We start from the raw sequence: 20,213 nt of genomic DNA, 5'->3' as shown, positions 1-20,213 counted from the left end.
CAGTGTAACACATTTGCATGACCTAGTGGACCCTCAAACGAAGAATTACCAGCTACCTCAGTCTGCGCTGTTTCTGTTAGAGGTGTATTCCTATACTCATAGATCTGGACTTGCAGTATGTCACCATTGATGCCTCACTTCCATTGAGCCAGCTAACCAATCAGAGCAGACTGACCATTTCAGGAGGGGGATTTTAAAGAGACAGGAACTAAAATTTCAGAGAGATGGTAGCAAGAAGTGCTGCAGCAGTGTAGAATGTGAGAAAAATTGTATGAAACTGTGATTTATCCCCTAAAAATGTATCTCTTACAATCCATGAAATTTATCCTTTACTGCATTAAAATTACTTAGATGTAATTCTATGATATCACCTCCATGTGGCAGCCCGAGCACACCAGCTCACCTACAGCTCTGCACAAACACTGTAAAAATACTTTGTGTGGGAAGTAGTAATATTGGAATTATTCAGCCGTACATGTTTGATACATGTTATATAGACGCAGAAAGCCCCATCCTGCAAGTTGACAGGATTGGTTCCTTAGGTTTGTTACATATGAAACTCTGGAATTATGATTCTGTGTTTTTGAGATTGCTCTTAGTACACTGCAGTGGAAATGCTCAGCCGTGATGTTGACTTAATATTGCACTTATATGTCTTCTAGCATATAAAAAGCATGTAAAAAGGTACAAACCTTTGTTTTCCATGTAGAGTGTCTTTACAGGATGTAAATATATTCTAATAGTAAAAGACATAATATGGGCTCTTTAAACCCTGAAACTATGACAACAAAGATGGCTGCATTTACAAGAACAGTGGAATTTCTTATCCTTTATGTGTCTCTTCACAGGTATTCCCTCCATTTCTTGGTACAGAGTGGTCTGTCCTACAGTGTGATGGTCTTTGCTGGCCTGGAGCACATGCACAAGTAAGAGCAAAACTCATTTTTAAATATTTATGAGCTTTCTTACATGAATCATCGTTTGACGGCAGACTTTTCATAAATCCAGTAACCCAAAATCCCGTCAGCCATGTTCGATTAGATGTTGGATTGTGTTGACGCTTCATGGTAGTCAACTTTTTATTCATCTGCGGTGTGTGGCTTCATTTGGTTGTCTGTATTTCTGAGGCATGCAAGGCCGGGTCACGGTGACAGTGATTCTGCCCCCAGGCTTCCATCTGTGACCGTAGCTCATCAACACAACCACGCATACAGACGCACACATCCATTCTCACATTGTCTTTAGATGTTATTTTTGCCAGAATTCAAGGTTATGAGTGCAGGTGTGTTGGGTTCCCTCTGGGGAGAGAACTCTAAATAGATGCTAAGAAAACATTCATCATAACAGCAACTGCTCTCAGAAGGGAAGGACTCAGCTCTCAGTGACAGACTGAAAATGACAGCTTTGGTTAACTAGATGGATGTGACATTTTTACATCCAGCTGTGTCTTCGGTCATATTTCCTAGAAGTTTAAAAACTCTTAAAACAGCGTTATTGTCCTTGAGGCTGGTATGCTGTCTCTGGTTATACGTAGGTACATGAGTAACATCCCCTCCATCTTACTGAAATCAAAAACTGCGGCTGTCACGTCAGGCAAACCAATAGAACACACCCTCATTACATTCAAAGTTAAAGTTCACCCAGCTCTCAGATGAAGGTACAGCTGGAGGGCAGGGGAGGAGGAGAACTGCACTGACATGTTCATGTTTGCTGAGGCCGTTGAACCTACTGCCTCAGATTTTTGCATAACAAATGAGGTATTATCACCGCAACAGGGTGGGATTTAACTCCACCTCAGTGGTTTTACACCCAGTGTTTGCCTCATGGCCTTTGCTCTTTAAACTACCCTGAACAACTACCCTTAACTTTGTTACATAGATAGTCTTTTGATTATTTAATTACGTACAAGTTCCGCCTTGCCTCATTTTTCAACATGGCATGGTCCTTCGACTCTGTAATTAGGAAAATCTCTGAAATTAAGCTGTCATTTTCTTTTCATTCTACTTATTTCTTGTCATTTCCTTTGAATTAAATTTTTTTGTATATGTAATTTATTGCATTTATCACCATAATCCTTATAAAAGATAATGCTTCTGAATGGAGATATGAAATAAGATTATATATATATATATATATATATATATATATATATATATATATATATATATATATATATATATATATATATATATATATATAAATTTACTTCCAATAAAATCTTCTGTTTGGAAACTTGCTGAAACTATCTGATCCACACAGAAAGTGTTTTCAATTCCAATGTATATATCCCCAATGGCACACACATAAAACTCAAATCACTTGCATTTTCTTTAGTCTTAAAGTAATATTTTTTCTTCTCTGTCATGCTTATTGATGTGTTATCTTCACAGACAGCTGTTTAAATCACACAATCTCGTCTATTGGTTGTGAACTTTGTGATAGCGTCTGTAATGATTGATCAGGCTCATGGTGTCACTGTGAGCTTTCTAGTTTCATTACTGCTTTCCTGTCCTCTGTTGGCGGGGAGAAATCAATGTAACTAATGCATCCATACATAAAAACATTACTGATTTATCCCTGTCAAGCGTATGTGTACACAGTTTGTCTGGCTGCCCTACAGCTGGTTCTAGAGCAGACGCCAGACAGATGGTGGAGTCGTGGACTGAACAGATCAAATGCTGCAGTAGCACTTCCATGTTGCTCCTTTCTCAATGTGGCTGTTGATTGCCGGTTAGGTTTGGGCAAACTTTGGAAACAAACTCCATACAATCCACCACTTCCAAAAGTCAGTGCACTTTGGCGGGACTTGTGTTCCCTATTTCGGTTCTTCCAATCAGACGCTCCGCCCTTGGGGTAAAGTGAGTGCAGTGTGACAGCTTTATGGAGCTGCAAAAAGCAATGGGAATGGCTGTGAATGTGGACCCGGCTTAGGTCTAGCTGCAGACCGACGAGAAGCTCTTTGTTCAGTGGGTAGGCATCATATTTCATAGCATTCACTCCTATGCCCCTCCCAGTCCCTCGCTCTTTTTATTGACAGCTCACCTGTTGGACGTGGTGAGCAGAGCAGGAACATTTTAGATGCTACTCAAGTCAAGTGGGAACACAGCACTGCCTGCTGGTTCAGCAGAGAGACAGAGAACCATGAAGATACAGTGTATGGCTGTTACAGACTTTAGTTGATACAGCTGCTAAAAAGAACTGTAACAAAATAATCATACTGATGAAGAAATCAGATAAGAATTATTATCAGGCTTGATGCACGTCTATCTGGCATCAAACTTCCTCTCTTTAACTAATCGCTGTACTTTATTCACTGTATTTTCTGTTCTGGAGGATTATCTATTTTGATAAAGAAAACATACAACATGCCAAGTTGGTTTTTTGGCAATTAGTGTATTCAAAGAGTTAGTTTTCGCTTATTTTCTGTGATTTATCGTTTGTTTTATTTGCCTCAAAGAGATAAAGAGATCTCAGTTTCTGAAACTGTTCTAGTTCAATCCACTTTGCTGTCAGAAGGACCAAAGTTAAGGATTTAATTCCTTTTCTAACATAAGTATGGTATTTAATTAGAATTCGTGTCAGTTCTGGTGGGAAAGCATGACTGTGAGCCTGATTGTGATATATCTGCAAATTACTCCCTCACAGTTGCATACTGAACAGATGGAAATTTCCTATGCATCTGTGTATGCAAGAGGTGCGCCTCGAGGCATTTACTACGTGTTCACAACCTTAGGTCCTGTGGAGACGTTTATTTATAGCCTGTTTTCACCTCTCCACCTACAGTGTGCATCCATACCTGTGGCTCCTGTGTGTCTCCTCGTCTGCACGCTGACCTGTCTGCTGCTGTCCCACAGTGGGAGGCCAGCCTGCTTTAGTCCCAAGCTCCAGCCGGTGCCTTGAGTGGAAATGAAACACCCCCCTCTGAGCTGTGAATTGCACAAACACAAATCAGATGATGGTAAAGACAAGATCCCCGTTGGGCGCACTGCAAATATAGCTGGTGCAGCACATATAGCTCATGTCCTCGCTGATAGCTGCAGCTTTGTGCTTCCAGAGCGGAGAACTGATCCTGGTGAAATAGGGTTGTTGCAAAGGATTGAAAGTGTTGGTTGAGATGAGAGAAAAACCTCTCTTTCGCGTAATGCTAGTATGTGCGTTGTATGCCATCTGTTCCAGTCTTTGGATAATGCAAGTACATTTGCCAGAGGTTGTTTTTAAATGCACCATGTTGCTGGAGTTTTTGCTGAATTGATGGATTGATCTGCAGTAGGATTTTGTCACTTATTGTGTGCCTTACTTTAGTGTATTAGTAAACTTATTATACTTACCTGCATAGTTGCCTTGTGTTTTATCCAAGTGAAATTTCTTCCTCTCACAGTTCATTAGTGATTTGTAACTGGTGTAAATATGAGTAGGAATGGTTGCCATTGTCTAGCCCTGCTATGGATTTGTAACGTGTCCAGGATGTATCCGATCTCTCAACCAAAGTTAGCTACAATAGTAAACCTCTAATGCCTCATTTCCACACAACTCTGTGTATGTCTGGGAGTCAAATAGATCTCCATTAATTCTGGTGGAAACCTGCATGATCACTGAGGTCTTTGCGAACCCCTCCTTCGGTTATTTTCAGTCAAAATTCCCAGTGAGTCAGTTTATTTTCATTGTGACTCCCTCTTGTAGACCGACCCAAACTAGGAGACATCTGTGAATGAGGCTGGTATAGTCGCATATGGCGACTCCATGGTCGTTGTGCGTCAGTGCTGAAAGCAGATCCTGGCATTGATGGTATTACTCAAATTGGTCCACTTTTAGGTCTAAGTTGCATCAGATGCTACTGCTCTGGTAAATCAGCCTGCAGTTTATTTCTGTATTTTATGTACCACCAAGAATCCAATTAAGCGCGGTTGGACCTTGTGACATTTGAACAGACGCTTTTTTTTTTTTTTTCAAATTAAATCACAAATGCACTAGAAGATTTGAAACAGCTATGTGAAAAAGATAAAAAAAAAAAAAAAAAAAAAAAGAGAGCAATTAATGTGAAGTCTGAGGAATTTTAACTATTAAGACGCTGAGAAGATTTTGGGTCATTCGGGCTAAAATGTGCAATTATGTCACTGCAATTCCCCTTTATGTAAAGAAATAATGACCGTTCCTCTAATAATGAACACAGCTACTGTGTTTATAGACAGATCAAAAGTTTGTGTTCTACATTGATTCTGGACATATTTGAATGGACAGTTTTAGCTAAATACTATGTAGGATTTCGAGTGTAGAAAGCTCCAGGGAACTGCATTTTTCCAAAAACATTGTATTACTGAATGTATCCATGCAGCACGTTGAAATGAGCACCGGTGCTGCACGGCTAGTCTGGGAATATGAACGCCATCGTGAGGAGCTGCGTAGTCCCCCATATGTGCAGGATGCTGAAGAGTATTGTGTAAACTGTTATGCCCTCTGATAAAATGCCACGTGTGGGTTGTATGCAAACACAGACATCTCAGAGCACATAAAAGGACTGTGTAATAATTATCTCCTGTTTACAGTGCTCTCGCTGCCTCCTCTGAGAGTTTTGGGGATTAATAGCGGTGTCTAATCTCAGGATGAGTTTTTGGAGAGAAAGCTCTGAGTGCTGTTATTTTATTTCGCTTTATAAATGCCGGGCAGCAGAGATCAGGTGATGTCTTGGCTGCGTCACGTACAGTAGAATCAAGAGGTCCCGTCGTGTCTTATCTCCAACGCAGCCTCGGTCTTGATGGTGCGCTGTGTTCCTTCTCAGAGCAGCACAATTCTCTTATTGTTGGGAGCAGAGGGATGCTATTTCGCCTAGCTTTGACCTGGGCTGACTCTGCAGCAGCTTTGTCCCACTGGCTTTAGTGCTGCTCTGTCTTTGGCCTTCTGTTAAAAGGTCGTGTTGTCCTCTGTCTTCCTCCACTGACAGTGACACATTATTGGAGCCTTCTCTGCCCTTTTGTTCGATTTTTGACCCCCACCCCATTCTGTAGTTCTGGCCTGTTGCTGATGCCACTGGCTTTTGTGCTGCATTAAAAAAACAAAAACCTTACACTGCCACAGATATGCAAACAAAGAAATAGAAGCCTATGTTCTCACCTAAGAAGTCTAAAATTAAATCTTTATATCATGTGTTTCAAGGTGCCCTGTCCGAAAAGCTCCACGCCACAAATTTCATAGCTGTTTTTCTGTCTCAGCTCTTTTGACAGTGGCTTTTCTATATTTCAGATGTTAAAACACTGTTGTAATTTTTTGCCTGATTTTTTTTCTTTGTCTTCTTCTGTGTGCAGGTACTGCTTCATTGTGACACTCGGATATCTGATATTGTGTCAGATCACACGAGTGTACGTGTTTGACTACGGCATGTACTCTGCAGATTTTACAGGGTAAGTTACTCTCACACTACATAGCTCTTCAATTTTTTGTTTTTTAAATTCAGAATTGAAGACTCTCTTTGTTTGATTTTGTGTGTGAAATATAGTGCAAATAATGCTAAAAGGAGAAATTATCAGCAAGAATCAGGTCAATTTTAGATCTGATTTAAGCAGCTAAACAAAGACAAGAGCGTGTCACACTGATCAGCTGTGTCTGCAGGAGGACGTCGATAGGAACTATAGTTCCTTGTGGTTGGTTCCCACTCCTCCAGACTGTCTGACAATTCAAGCAGACAGCCTGTACTCCCACCAGGGTGGGGGTGGCTAGTTGCTAAGCAACCCAATGCAAACCCATACTGCCTCTGTGAGGGCAGAGATTTCACTCCTTCGGCTATGTCTGCTGTCCCTCTGTTTTTCTTGAAAATGTCAAATTCGCATGTTTTTCTAAATGTCAGTGTGACCCTTATGACCAGCTGTGCTGTAATCTAAAAATTTCCTTCGAAAACTTTGAGGCAGATTTATTTATAAAACAGATCATCTCCAGCCTGCACCTTGTTCCTCACTGTAGCTTAGCTTGATGTTGCCACCAGCAGTTTTCTTGTGTAAAATGAATCAAGAACTAGAACTTGCTGATGCAAGCATCAATGAAGAGTTGTATTTATTTTAAATGTAGGCTAAATCACATGAGAGCAGACTTCGCAATGATATTCATATTGTGCTTTGACAGAGAAATATTTCATTAAATCAGGATTAAGAGGGCTGAGCAGCATAGCCCTGTTTTGGGGTCTACAGAATTGAGAAGAAGAACAGAAAGAATTGCTACAGGAAGTTTAAAAAATACAGTAATGATCCCAGCAGAAACTTCCCATTGTAAAGATGTGACTACAGCAGCTGGTACTGTTACTGCTGTGACCACATAAACTGGCATCTAAGCCCATTTGTTCAAGATAGCATCAAAAACATTACTTTATACTACCATCCTGCCTTTAATAAGCAAAAGCAACCAATGTTTGACTAACCATTTGAAAAAAGGTTCCATATCTGAGAAAAATATTTTCTGGAAAATGTCAGCTTGTTAAGAAAAAGTCAAAACAGTATGATGGGTTAGCTGAATGTGCTCTAACTTTTTTTCTGTTTTCTATTTATTAGGCCCATGATGGTTATAACACAGAAGATTACCAGCTTGGCATTTGAAATACATGATGGTAAGACAAATTAAAGTGTCTTCAAAGACTGTGTGTTTTCAGTGTGTGTGTGTGTGTGTGTGTGTGCACGTCCTCTAAAAAAAAACAAGTGGCAGACGTGACAGAAGTGAAAATGTCAGTTCAGTTCTCTTTGGAGTTTAAAAACAGATCACATGGCCACGTTTCTGAGCCGGTAGTCAGTTCTGACAACTGACTAGTGAACCAGAAAGAGAGCATAAACATAGTTATGTAATGGAGCAATGATCAAGTGTGCACTCTCTCCCTTCCTCCCTCTCTCTATGTAACAATTTAGTGGCTTACTTTTGCCATGAACTGATAGTAGACTGTTCAAATCTGATTGTAAAACTGCAAACATTTATTGGAGTACGTACAAATCGAGGCAGGAATTGTTAAAAACCTGTGAAGTCACTGCAAGCTTTCTGACTTTAAAGGCAGAGCAGCTTTCGTGGGCTTGCATAAGGTCCACTTTGTCTTGACCTGGATTTGATAGTTTCTCAGCTTTTTGAGACAGAATGATTTCACTGCTATAACTGAGACACCATGTGTGATAATGAGGACTAAATAAAGATGGAGAATTGACATCAAGGTTCAAATAAGCAAGTGTGATCAAGTATCAGAGAGGCTTAGAGATTAAGAGGGTGATGAGTCACTTACAGCTTTTTAGCTCCCACTTGGAGTCTTAAGTCCCATCAAGATGTTCTAGACTGAACATAATTTGTTCAGTAATGACAGTTTGTATACTGGTGTGTGCAGTGTAGGGTAGTATAGTGTTTTAAATTCTGCTCAGATCACTGTCTCTCCTTGCAACTGTGCGTCTAATGAGAATCCAAGACCGTAATCTCCATCCTCATAGACCTGTCAGCCCTGATACCTGACTACTGTGTATTCTCACACACATACTAGCTGCACAGTTTTTTGCTGCTAAAATGTAAAAGTACATATAGGGGAGAGTGTTGTGCTTTTGTCACTTTTTTTACTACATTTTTCAGTGCAATATAAAGTCCTGCAAATCTATGGAGCAGCAGAAACCATGGCTAAATGTAGAGAAAACTCAAAAATGTCCTCTAATCCACTATGAAATGGTTGTAGTGCCATAAATTATAAAAGAAGCTGAATTTCTTTGATTATTAATTTTTTAAAAAATAAAAAAATTGTCAACATGTGCAAGCCTTTCCAAGTGCCCACAGGTGCTACCAATACTGTATAAAAGGTGACTCTGCATACTATACATATTTTACAAGTGAAATCTTTTATTTGTTGCCATACTTGTCTCCTATCTGCTTTGTGTAAACACAGCCTGCAGTTCAGCCAAGCCCAGCCAAAAAGTTTGAGAATTTTTGTCAAGTGACTGTTAATTGCAGCGGAGTCATTGATGGCTACACGGTTGCCCTAAGAAGGACAGAATTTTATTTTTTTTACAGAGTCTGGTTAGTGCAAGCTGTTGATTTTTTGTCAGATTTTTAAATTTGACATGTAGAAAAAAGTGATATGGATGAAATATTATATATAATATACAATAAGCATGTCAGAAATTAGTCTTGCTGTTTTTAAAATTTCTGGCTCAAAAAAAAATCTGTAATTTCCATGATTAGAAAAAAAAAAGATACAATGTCTTTTAAACACACTGAAGTGTTTAGGGGATTTGAGGGTTTAAAGCACAATGAATCAGCCTCTGAGTTTCTCTTCACCTGTTTTTTTTTTTTTCTTTTGGGATCAGAGATTCAGTTTAGGCCAGAGGAGCAGCGGAATTTAACTAAACATAGCCTTGCACAATGACCCGTTTGCTCTTGTTGTCTAATGAGTTGCATAGCCACAGGTCTTCACAACAAAGAGCCAACTGAGCAGTGGAACAGCGGAACTCTGAGTTGTTGTGAGGTTGTGTACACAGTGGAATGCTTGCACTGTTGCGTTGCCCTTTCCTTCCAAAACTTCCCTCCCTTCCTCTCTCGCTTACCCACTGTCCTCTGCAAACTCATCCAAAAGAAGTAGATACCATTTACATTAAAGGGCCACATCTTTACTGGCCTCTGAGCCGGTGTGTTGCAATGCTAGTTACCTCTGACTCTGGCTAACTTTGGTTGCAATACCTGCAAACCTTTACTTTGATTTTTGTCAGAATATGTGTTGTGTGTGTGTGTGTGTGTGTGTGTGTGTATTATATGCTGTCAAGCTTTTATCCCATGTTACCACTGAGGTGTCTCTCTGTATCTGTCTGTAGGTTTGACCAAGCGAGAAAGTCAGCTGACCCCCAGTCAGAAATACCTAGCTGTCAGGTATGTGACTCAGGTATGTTTTTACTGCGTCAGATGATGGGTTCACTCAATTAGGCTGAATTAAAACGCCGATGTGGTTTTGAAGTGGCATTCATGAGCTCAGTCTGAGAGAAATGATGCCGTTTATTTTAATAAAGGCTTTATTGCAGTCTGCATAGGAAATCACCACATTGCACCCCCTCCTCTTCCACCCTTTCCGTCTCTCACTGGCGCTGTCAAGCAGTTTTTAGACACTCGGTATCTTGGAAACCACACTCATACTACTCTCAGGTGACTTGTATTGCGGGAATGCCCGTGCCCTCCATCTATCCTGCTTTACAACTGCAGATTTTTCTTCCCAGCCACTCCTGTTGGTAATGCAGCTGAGATGCAGCAAAAATGTACAAGTAGGACTTGCTCAGGGAGATGGGTTGCCATTGTTAATTAACAGGGGGTCGATGTGGGACAACAGGACTGACATAACAAGAAGTTTATTTATAAAGCAATTATCAAAACCATAGCTAGGAAATGCTTCATAAGGGAAAGAAAGAAACTGGAAAAAAAACATACACGTTACATATAAAGCTAACCTAGATGCACACATGAATACACTCATGCAGCCACATTTTGTCAAACTGGATAATGCTACAAAAACAAAGTTGGAAGCATTATAAAAGACATAAATTTTAATCTAATCATCACAAAAACTTTCAAGTACAGCCACAGCATAATTTCCAGGCCTAAAACGTAAAGCTTCGCTTCACAAACCTTTGCTGGGCTACTGTGAGTCAGCTGCTAACTCTGAGATGGCTACAGGGAAGGAGGGGAATTAGCAGTCGCAACGAGAACTCGTGTTCAGACAGATCTGCTTCATCCTGCAGAGGAAATTCAACAGGGAAGAGCAGAGGGTCAGTCAAGGTCCTCCGTCTTTTCCTGAACAGCTCAACAGAATAAACCGTACTGGTTTCTCAGTGGACAGGTTGCAGAATTTAGCACCACTGCTCCAAGTCACTGGGTTTATTCAGTCAGATGCTTCATTTGGAATTTTCTTGTTCCAAAAAATGTTCTGAGATAGTTCTGCAAAAGTTATGTTTTCAGTCGAAGGTTTTCTTTTTGTTCCCAGAATGTTCTCCTTAGAAGTTGGATGTTCAAACAGTGTTTGGCGATGTGATTGTTTGACGGTTTTGCCCTAATACTGGTTAAACTGAATGTGGCACTGAAAGCAATCTTCTTTTGTTATTATTTATGTTTGTTATGGAACATTGTTGGAATGTTTTATGAATTTAACAATAGGCTCGCTCAGCAACATTTTTAAAGCATCTTCAGAACATTCTTGGCAGAACGTTCCCCCTTCGTTTATATATCACATTACGGGAAAGTCTTATAAAGAATGTTCTGTCATCTGAGGCCTCAATAACACCTTAAAAACGTTTTCTGAATGTTGCATGGAAAGTATATTTTTGTCGCTGTCACTGGGGAAGCGTTTAATAGAACGTTCTGCGATGTGTTTCCTCATAAAAGGCAACTATTATAAAACATTTTGTCATCTTATGCCTCAATAACATCTGCAAAACACTTTGTGAATGTTGTTTTAGAACATTCCTTCTTTGTTATTGTGTAACATTGTGAGAATGTTTGATAGGAGAACGTTCTATAATGTGTTGATTGAATGTTATCCTCAAAGCATCCACTCAAGTAGAGCAGCTAAATGGTCCACCTTTGTTAATACATCACATTACAGGAACATTTTATAAACTTCATCTGAGGCTTTGATTATATCTGGAAAACACTGTTAGAATGTTGCTTGAGAACATTTCTGCTTTGTTATCATGGAACATAATCATCCTCCAAACATTGAATGAATGCTGCAGCTAAAAGCCTTAGCTCACATTTAGCCTCATAAGCACTTTGTTAGAAATTATTATCTGTTTTTTGGACATTAGGTTAAAACTGTTCCCTGCTACTTGGGTAATGACTGCAACATGATCTGATGAACATTTTCTAATTTCCATTTTTCTTCTTTATTTTCCTAACAATCTGCCCTTGTCTCTACCTTGTCATATTTCAGTCGGATGCCCAGTTTGCTGGAATACCTGAGCTACAACTGTAACTTCATGGGCATCCTGGCAGGGCCCACCTGCTCCTACAATGACTACATGGCCTTCATTGAGGGGACGGGCTACCAGCCACGGCACCAGGAGAACGCCAACGGCAAGGAGAATGGAAAGTACAAGCAGAGTGAACCCTCATCAAAGGTACATCACACCTCTGTGGAGATGATTCTGTATAGTCGTGAGGCCCATTCATTTCAGTTTCTTTTTGCAGAAATAAGTATGGTACAAAAGGAAATTTGTCCCACAGACAGGCTTTACGATAAATACAAATACTGCAGTTTTTACCACATGAATCGAAATCTGCAAACACTGTGTTAAAGTAGACTTCTATTTTCAAAATTGCTATAAACCCTCACAGAATTGGACTAAAATTGACTTAATGCTACACCATTCTCTTGTAAGTGCATGTTGGATAATGTTTGAAAGGCCCTGAGTGGAGCAGTTTTAATATGTCCATGGTAATTATAATTTGTTCAGTTCTCTTTACAGAAACAAAAACTCAGACATTATTAAGAATTTAATGACGCACATGTCTAAATCTCAAGGTTATATATATATATATATATATATATATATATATATATATTCTTGCTGCATTATGCAATAATAATTTAATTACTCTCCAAAAGTGAGTGTGTTCATCCCACAAGACAAAAGAACACAGTGAAACACAGATGTTACTAAATATAAAACAGGATAGAAGGCTCAAGGACTTGAGATAACTTCAAATCCACTTAACTACTTGTTTAAAAGGAAAAGTATAGTATCTCATGTTCCCTTTTGAATATAACACAGTTTAATGAGTTTTAATTGCATTGCTGCTTTGTATCACACTCCCTCCTCTCTCCTCTGCCCAGAATGACGTCATCTCCAAGCTGTGTACATGTGCCATCTCACTGGCCATCTATCTGTCGCTGTGCAAGCTGCTGCCAGTGGAGCACTCCATCGACGATGACTTTGTCAACTCCACACCCTTCCTTCACCAGGTCATCTACCTTTACCTGGCAATGCTGGCTCTGAGGCCAAAGTACTACTTTGTCTGGACACTTGGTGAGTTCAATGTGACTGTAATTGTGGAGCACACATCATCATCACACAGTCACTTATTATGCAGTCCAAGAATAATATGTTTTTATTAGATTTTTGTAAATTAAAACAATCAATGAATTACTTTGTGATGTCAGTAACTTTACCTTCTATATCTAAATAAGATGTTCCGATATGTGGATCAGTCTTCTAATGTGTAGCATGCACTAAAAATGAAGAGAAGCAAACCTGTTGTTGAGTGTAAGAGAAAGCCCTGGATGGTATGGCCCTTCAAAATTACATATTTGATCTAATGCAGCAAGATCAAATATGTTATTTTGAATGCCTGTACCATAGACTGGCAGCAAGATACAATACTGTGAAAATGAGTGAATCACAAAAAACTCATGTGAATGCTAAACTGAGGAGGTTTTATTCAATCTCACTGATCCTTTAAGTAGTATGAACGCACTGAGCTGCTCTGGGATCAGCGAATTTGATGATTTTTGAAGTAGTCTGTAGCACACTATGTGTGGTTGCAGCCTAAAAAAATCCTCTTATTCAACAGTGTCTCTTGATGTAACAGCGCCATCTAGTGCTGAAGTGAAAACTGCAGCTCTAACTTCTTAACCAACAACAAATACACGTGATGCCGTATGTCCATCTGTTTCTGTCACCACCTCACAAACTCATCTATTCTAAGGATGTGGAGCCCCTTGCTGTTGTTATCGTACTCTAAGAACATTTGTACCTTTCTCCTGCAGCTGACGCCATCAACAACGCAGCCGGATTTGGCTTCAATGGATACAACATAGATGGCTCCCCACGGTGGGACCTTATATCCAATCTCAGAATTCTGGATATTGAGGTGTGGATCATGTTATGAGATCCATTTTACACTCGTAAAGGCCCTTTGCACTTAACACCTAAAAGTATGTTGTTCTGGATTCCCTTTCAGTTTGCCACCAGTTTCAAGATGTTCCTAGACAACTGGAATATTCAAACAGCTCTTTGGCTCAAAAGGTAAAAACATTCAGGTTTTAATACCGGGTGTTGCTCAAGAGACTCAGAGAGTTCTGTAGAGAATCTGCATATTTCACACTGAATGTTTTGATATTAATAATATTTGACTAGAAGCACAACTTGAAGCAATTATCTTTGGTGCAGTGAACTTGTATATTTTTCCAGGTGCTGGAAGTCTGTAATGAGTCATTTGTTCAATTGTTTCTACTCTTTTTGAATGATTTTCTTTTCAGGGTGTGCTACGAGCGCTGTGCCATTAACCCCACTGCTGCCACCTTCCTGCTGTCAGCCATGTGGCACGGGGTCTACCCAGGCTACTTCCTTACCTTCCTCACTGGAATCGCCATGACCATGGCTGCACGTGCAGTGAGTACAAACATCTATATTGTCTACGCATTACCTTTAGCTGGAATATAGCTTTATCCGTCCAAATTCAGTCAAAATAGATACAATTGTACCTCTAAATTTGGAGAAACTTGTCTTTGGAACTTAGGATGCATAACATAATGAGCACAAAATGCATCTGTTCTTCCGTGCTAGTGTGTAAGAGCTCTTTAGATTTACCACAGCTACTTAGCAGACCAACAAACACACAACAAAACCATTTTATGGAGAGTAAGTGGATAATGATGATGTAATGTACCACTACTTCATTTTAAGTGTGATGCCATTACCACTAATCTGTGCTAAGCCAGACTTACTCACGCTAGTTGTGTAAAAGAAGAAGACATGAGGATATTACGTAGAGACAGTGGAGTGATAGTACAGTTGAAATGCACCATAACTCTGGATAGCACACTGGGTTGTTTAAGTGAAATGCCATTGCCGTAAATTTGTTGTGCAGGTGAGTTTCTGCAGGACTTTATTCGTCTTTATCTGAAAGAGGACACAGAGGTCACTGACCCAGTTACTACTGGCCACTGCGATATGGAGATAGATGTCTCTGAAGGGTTGTGAGGCAGAAAAAGACAGAAAGAGGCAGCAAAAATGGGAGTTGGACAGATAACAAGCAGCATCAGGCAGTAATTTCTAGAACCAGGTCACTCAGCTCAGTTCAACTTTAGTTTACTAAACGGTCAAATGAGAGGATTGTAATTTAAGGTGTACAGCTTGTTTTTGTTTAAAGTTCAACTTCAAGGTCATTTTCTTCTCTTCCAGATAAGACACAACATCAGACCATACTTCCTGGTGTCTGACTCGTACAAATGCATCTATGATGTCATCACGTGGGCGTGGACTCAGGTTGCCATTAGTTACACAGTGGTGCCATTCGTCTTACTTGCTGTGGGACCCTCGCTCAAATTCTACAGGTACTTAATTAAGATGTGTGTTAATATTAATGCAGTATTGCAGGTTTGACACTGAGGAGTACAAGACAGAATACTACAGTGTCGGCTTTACTGTGGGGTAATTAGTAGAGTGACTTGTTATGTGGAATTGTTGTAATAATAGGAATGTAAATGAAGCGGCTGCCCTTGGTGTAGAAATTAACGCTTTTTTATTCGCCTGGGTCCCGTCAGGCTGTAACGGCTAACAAGACAGCTTAACGAGCGAAGGATGGAGAGGATTGATGATGAAATAAAACGGGCCGCCTCAACATCAGCTGCGGCCATGAAATAAAGACCCAATCATCAGCAAGTGGCTGCTAGACAGGCAGTATAAAACAGACTCACTTTGCAGGGATTCGTTCCTAAACCAAAGTACTGGACAAATTTTGACCAAATGATGATGGCGCGAGATGAAACATGAAGCGATCACCAAGTCATTACACTTCATCAAATTCAATGACATTTCATGTGGCAGATTTTAAGGCATTCTGTTAAATGCCCAAAAATGTCAACTTCATTGTGGCTCAAGAGGAATGATCAGTTCACTATAGTCTGTAGGATTAAACAGGACCGTGAATATTTGTACAAATTTTCACGCAGTCTGTCTAATAGTTGTTGAACTATTTCAGCCAGGCCCAAAGTAGTGCATCTAGGCCCATGATACTAAGGTGCCAACAAATCTGACTATATTTTAATTCAGCTTAAGATTGATCTATGGTCCTGTTGTTGGCTTGTTAAGTGAAAGGATTGCACAGCTATGGTAAAAGAGACAGGAAAATAATATATTTTTTGGCTTTTACAAACTTAGTTTGTTGAGTTTTTTTGACCTTAGAATGGAACAAATAACTGATGTGATTAATAATACTAAATGTAGTTCTGAAATGAGCTGGGATCAGGTTTTGAAATGCATTTCCACCCTGCATATCTGCAATTAATATGGAATGAAACAGAAGAGTCCTGTTTGTTTTGTAGCCTAGGGTACAGAGACCCCATTATAAGGAAGTCAACGATTAACTGAGATACTATACTGTCGACACCTTGTTATATTTTGTGTTGTTGTATACTAGGTTGTTTTGTTGTTATTGTGGCAGCCTATTTAGTATTAATACAAAATTACAAAAAAATCTTTGATGTTCTGCACCTATTTTCATCTTTTATCCTTCAAATCCCTCGATTAGTAAACTCTATTCCCATAATTTCTACTGTTGTACTGGGTGTCTTTGCAGGTGTTGGTACTTCTGCTTACACCTTCTATGTCTGCTGGTGGTTCTGGCCCTACCTGTCAGATCGAGACGCCGGCAGCCCAAAGAGCAGCAGGACATCCTCCAGAAGGACAGCGTACAGGACAACGAGACAGATCACAACAGCACAGACAACAACTGCAACCAGAAAGACAAGGCCACATGAGGCCCGGGATAAGCGACGCACAGTCCCATCAGCAGCAGAAACACTGAGATGAACTACGAAAACACTGAGAGCTGGAGTGTGTCGAGTCTGTTTACCTGACAAAGAACCAAATATCTCTGAGAATCCTATCAAACAGAAAAAAACACAAGTCAACATCCTGTCAAAACTTCCAGTAGCAAGGATGACAGCAATCACACTTCTGACGTGGATGAGAGACCAACATGAAGCAATGGCCACGGTGTAAACTAATGAGTGCTAGTGGTTACTTTACATTAGTGAAAATGGAGATTTTCAAGCTGCCTTAAACCCTCTATGTACTCTGCAGGTGAAACAGCAGTTTGGATGGCACGCTGCAGGAACCTAAATGCAGTGACTCTATTGGGGTGTTGTGTTATATAAAGAGAAAAGAAGTGCAGTATGTGGAGGGTTTTTGTCATTGTCTGGATACAAGCCTCTGTTAGGTGGAAACAGAAAACGTACACATGTAAAAGAAACATAACCTTTATCATCAGCTGCCAATTTCAAACAGGCCTTAGGATCCTCAAAATATTGTTTGATTTCTATGTCTTTTTAAAAAAATCTTTATTCAAGAAGAACTCACATTGTGCGTGTTTTGTATTTAGATGTTTGTGACAACACTATTTGAAATTCATTCTTTTTTTTGGTTTTGTTTGTTGTCTTCTGGGATGAATTGACCAAGAGTCCAAAAGTGAAATTCAGATCTCGTCCGTGTCCAGCAGTGGACGGTTTAAAAGAAGAAAAGGCACTCATGAGTTACTAAATGGATTTTTGTTTCTTTTTGTATTTGTCATATCTGCTTCTCTTTTGACAAACATGATCCATCAGATAAATGTGCGTTCCAAAGGGAGTTTATTTATCCTCTCGTGATTTACAATACTTTTTTCTTTTCTGTTTTTTTAGAGTTCAGAGGTGTGATTTTTTTTTTTTAATCTACTCATATTTTTCACACAACAGGTTTCCTCTGTGTTCAGATGTATTGCTTCTGAAATACAAGTTCCATTAATAGAAGTCCAAATTAAGAGTTAAGGAAAGATAATGGATTATTTACAACCTTGTTAACTATTTCGACAGTTTAAGTATTAGTGTACAACCCTAAAAATGCAACATAAATCTAATCAGATCACCACATTGACTTAATTGTTACAATTTTATAGCCATAACTATTAAAATCCAACTGAATGTAGAAGAGTCCAATTGAAGCACAGTGCATAAAGGCACATATTGGCATATTCAGGCTACAACTTTTCCAAGTTTGCAATTTGCATTTGTCTGTGAGGAAATCTGACACAGTTACTTATGTATGTGACATAATAAAATTGTACAAAACTCAAAGACATAGACCAGCTGTTGTGGTTAAATGGTATTATTTCATATTGTGTACACTTAATATTAGAGTAGAGGATGTTTCAGGGAGCATTTACTGTACGGTGTAAGAGACACTGGTTCCTTATGTTGTTTTGGTCCACGGCTCACCATAGGCCTTTCAATCATCCAATTTACTCTTTACAACACACTGATGTTCAAACATGCATCCTTGTGAAAGTTTTCACTTCATTAAATGGAACTGGCAAAGAAGATGCAACCCAAAGGCACCTCACTGTTTTAAAAATAAAATGACACGTTTGTGTATCCATTAGAGCAGATATAATCTGGCAACAAGCCGACAATATCGTGACATTTAGAAGTTACGCTTTTTTTTTCTCTTTCTCTCTAAAAATCTGTCAGTAACTTGAGTTGACTTGGTGCATTTGTGTTAATGTAAAGTAATAACAAAGCAGCAGAGGTGGGCTTTGAAGTGCGCACCTCGTTTCATTTCTTTTTAAGACTTTCTAACATTTGCATATTCCTGCCATAACTGTGCGTGTGTGTACCAGTATTCATGTGATCCGTACATGTTGATGTGATCTCAAGTGAACTATATTTGTAGCCTGGGCCCTGTGTAGGCGAGCGCGGCCCACCTAAAGAAAAGGGATGTCATTCTACAAACATAGCGATTATTGCACTGCATGGCCACCCAAACCAGCAGATAAATGCAAACTGCTCCATATGTCCAAAGTGCCAAATCATGAATGGCGCATTTTGTTTTTGTGCGTATGTATGCATGTGTGCCTGCGTGTGTGTTTGTGTGCGTGTGCGCGCCTGTGTAACATAATGGTTATTTTTGTGTCAGAAGGAAATTTATTGAAAGATTTGTATAACAGTACATTAAAATTCTGATTTATGTGGCAAAATAAAGAGAAATTATTTTTAAACACTAAAACTATGTTTGATTATGAATACTTTCTTTATAGAGTAGAAATGGGAATAAGCCAACACACCATATCCATATATTGTTATGCTGCAATGTCATTGCACTGTTACAGTTACAGTATAAAGTTACTGGTGATCTATGTCAGTGTATATTGCTTTAGAAGGAATGCAGTATACATATTGATATTTACACTGAAAGTAAACCAATAGGACTTTCAATCGGGGACATATGTAACAATAGGAATATTACAGATGTATAGTCATTATTGACTAAACTCAATTTGGCTGCTTCAGTTTCAGGATCCTGGTATTGTGCATCCATTTGATTAGAACACATCCATCATCAAAATCTAAACGTCCTGTGCAAAAATGGCCTATATTTACTTAAATGTTATTATATATCCTGTAAACTCTAGGTAATTTGTGATATTTAATCATATTTATTAGAATGCCATTTTATAGTGTATTTTATTGTTTTAGTAATATATTTAATTCCAGCATGTATTTAATGCTACTAAAACTCATCAAGGCATAAAAACACCAAAAGCACAAGAAAATTTGACAGGATTTGCCCTAGTTTTGCACCTTATATTCTTACAAACTATGCCTTTCTTTGGCATTAAGCTATTGGATCTAGTTCAATGAATGTAAGAGGAAATAGGGGAAAAATCAGTTATGAAAGGGTACTCTGGTCCTCCACTCATGTCAGCGTATCTCCATTATATTAAAATATCCCATTACAAGTCACATTGCAAGTTCTGCAATATGAGTTTTATTGACCAGCTAAAATTACCTATGTATCAAATGGAAAGTTAATGATGAAACAGAACAATTAGTCCTGAATTATTAGATTAGGTTAGACTTTATTGTCATCCAGTTCAGTTGAGTCCTGTTTATTGTCATTCAGACACGTCAAAAGTACGAGGGAGCAAAATTTGTACCCAGGTCCAGCAGCGTACAGAATAAATAACATTTGTGGTAAATTGTAAGCGAAACCTATGATAAATAAATGAATAAATAAATAAATAACCAAAGACCTATAATAAATAGAACACATAGTAGTAAATTAGTAAATTATTATTAATAATAAGTAAAGTAGTACATTTTTGTGTATCAATGACAAAATGCAAGTACTAAGACAACTAAATGCAGTTTCATATCTAACCAGAAAAGCAAAAACACCAGTAAAGTGCATTATAGTATC

General features: G+C 39.0%; 1 protein-coding gene across 1 annotated transcript in view; it reads left to right on the top strand.

Moving 5' to 3' along the window:
• The window catches only part of mboat2a (membrane bound O-acyltransferase domain containing 2a), a 45,608-nt gene extending 26,589 nt beyond the window's left edge, over positions 1-19,019 (top strand). The window contains exons 3-13 of the mRNA XM_023266269.3: positions 849-926; positions 6,300-6,395; positions 7,533-7,588; positions 9,807-9,861; positions 11,909-12,095; positions 12,812-13,004; positions 13,745-13,848; positions 13,939-14,003; positions 14,237-14,369; positions 15,162-15,313; positions 16,558-19,019. Of these exons, the coding sequence (XP_023122037.1) occupies positions 849-926; positions 6,300-6,395; positions 7,533-7,588; positions 9,807-9,861; positions 11,909-12,095; positions 12,812-13,004; positions 13,745-13,848; positions 13,939-14,003; positions 14,237-14,369; positions 15,162-15,313; positions 16,558-16,738 (1,300 nt within the window). The 3' untranslated portion in view covers positions 16,739-19,019. The remainder of the gene's footprint in view (positions 1-848; positions 927-6,299; positions 6,396-7,532; positions 7,589-9,806; positions 9,862-11,908; positions 12,096-12,811; positions 13,005-13,744; positions 13,849-13,938; positions 14,004-14,236; positions 14,370-15,161; positions 15,314-16,557) is intronic.
• Positions 19,020-20,213: the final 1,194 nt, after the last annotated feature.

The sequence above is a fragment of the Amphiprion ocellaris genome, chromosome 20 (assembly GCF_022539595.1).
Source record: "Amphiprion ocellaris isolate individual 3 ecotype Okinawa chromosome 20, ASM2253959v1, whole genome shotgun sequence".
NCBI classification, from domain to species: Eukaryota; Metazoa; Chordata; class Actinopteri; family Pomacentridae; genus Amphiprion; species Amphiprion ocellaris.
This window is presented reverse-complemented; position numbering and strand designations above follow the sequence as displayed.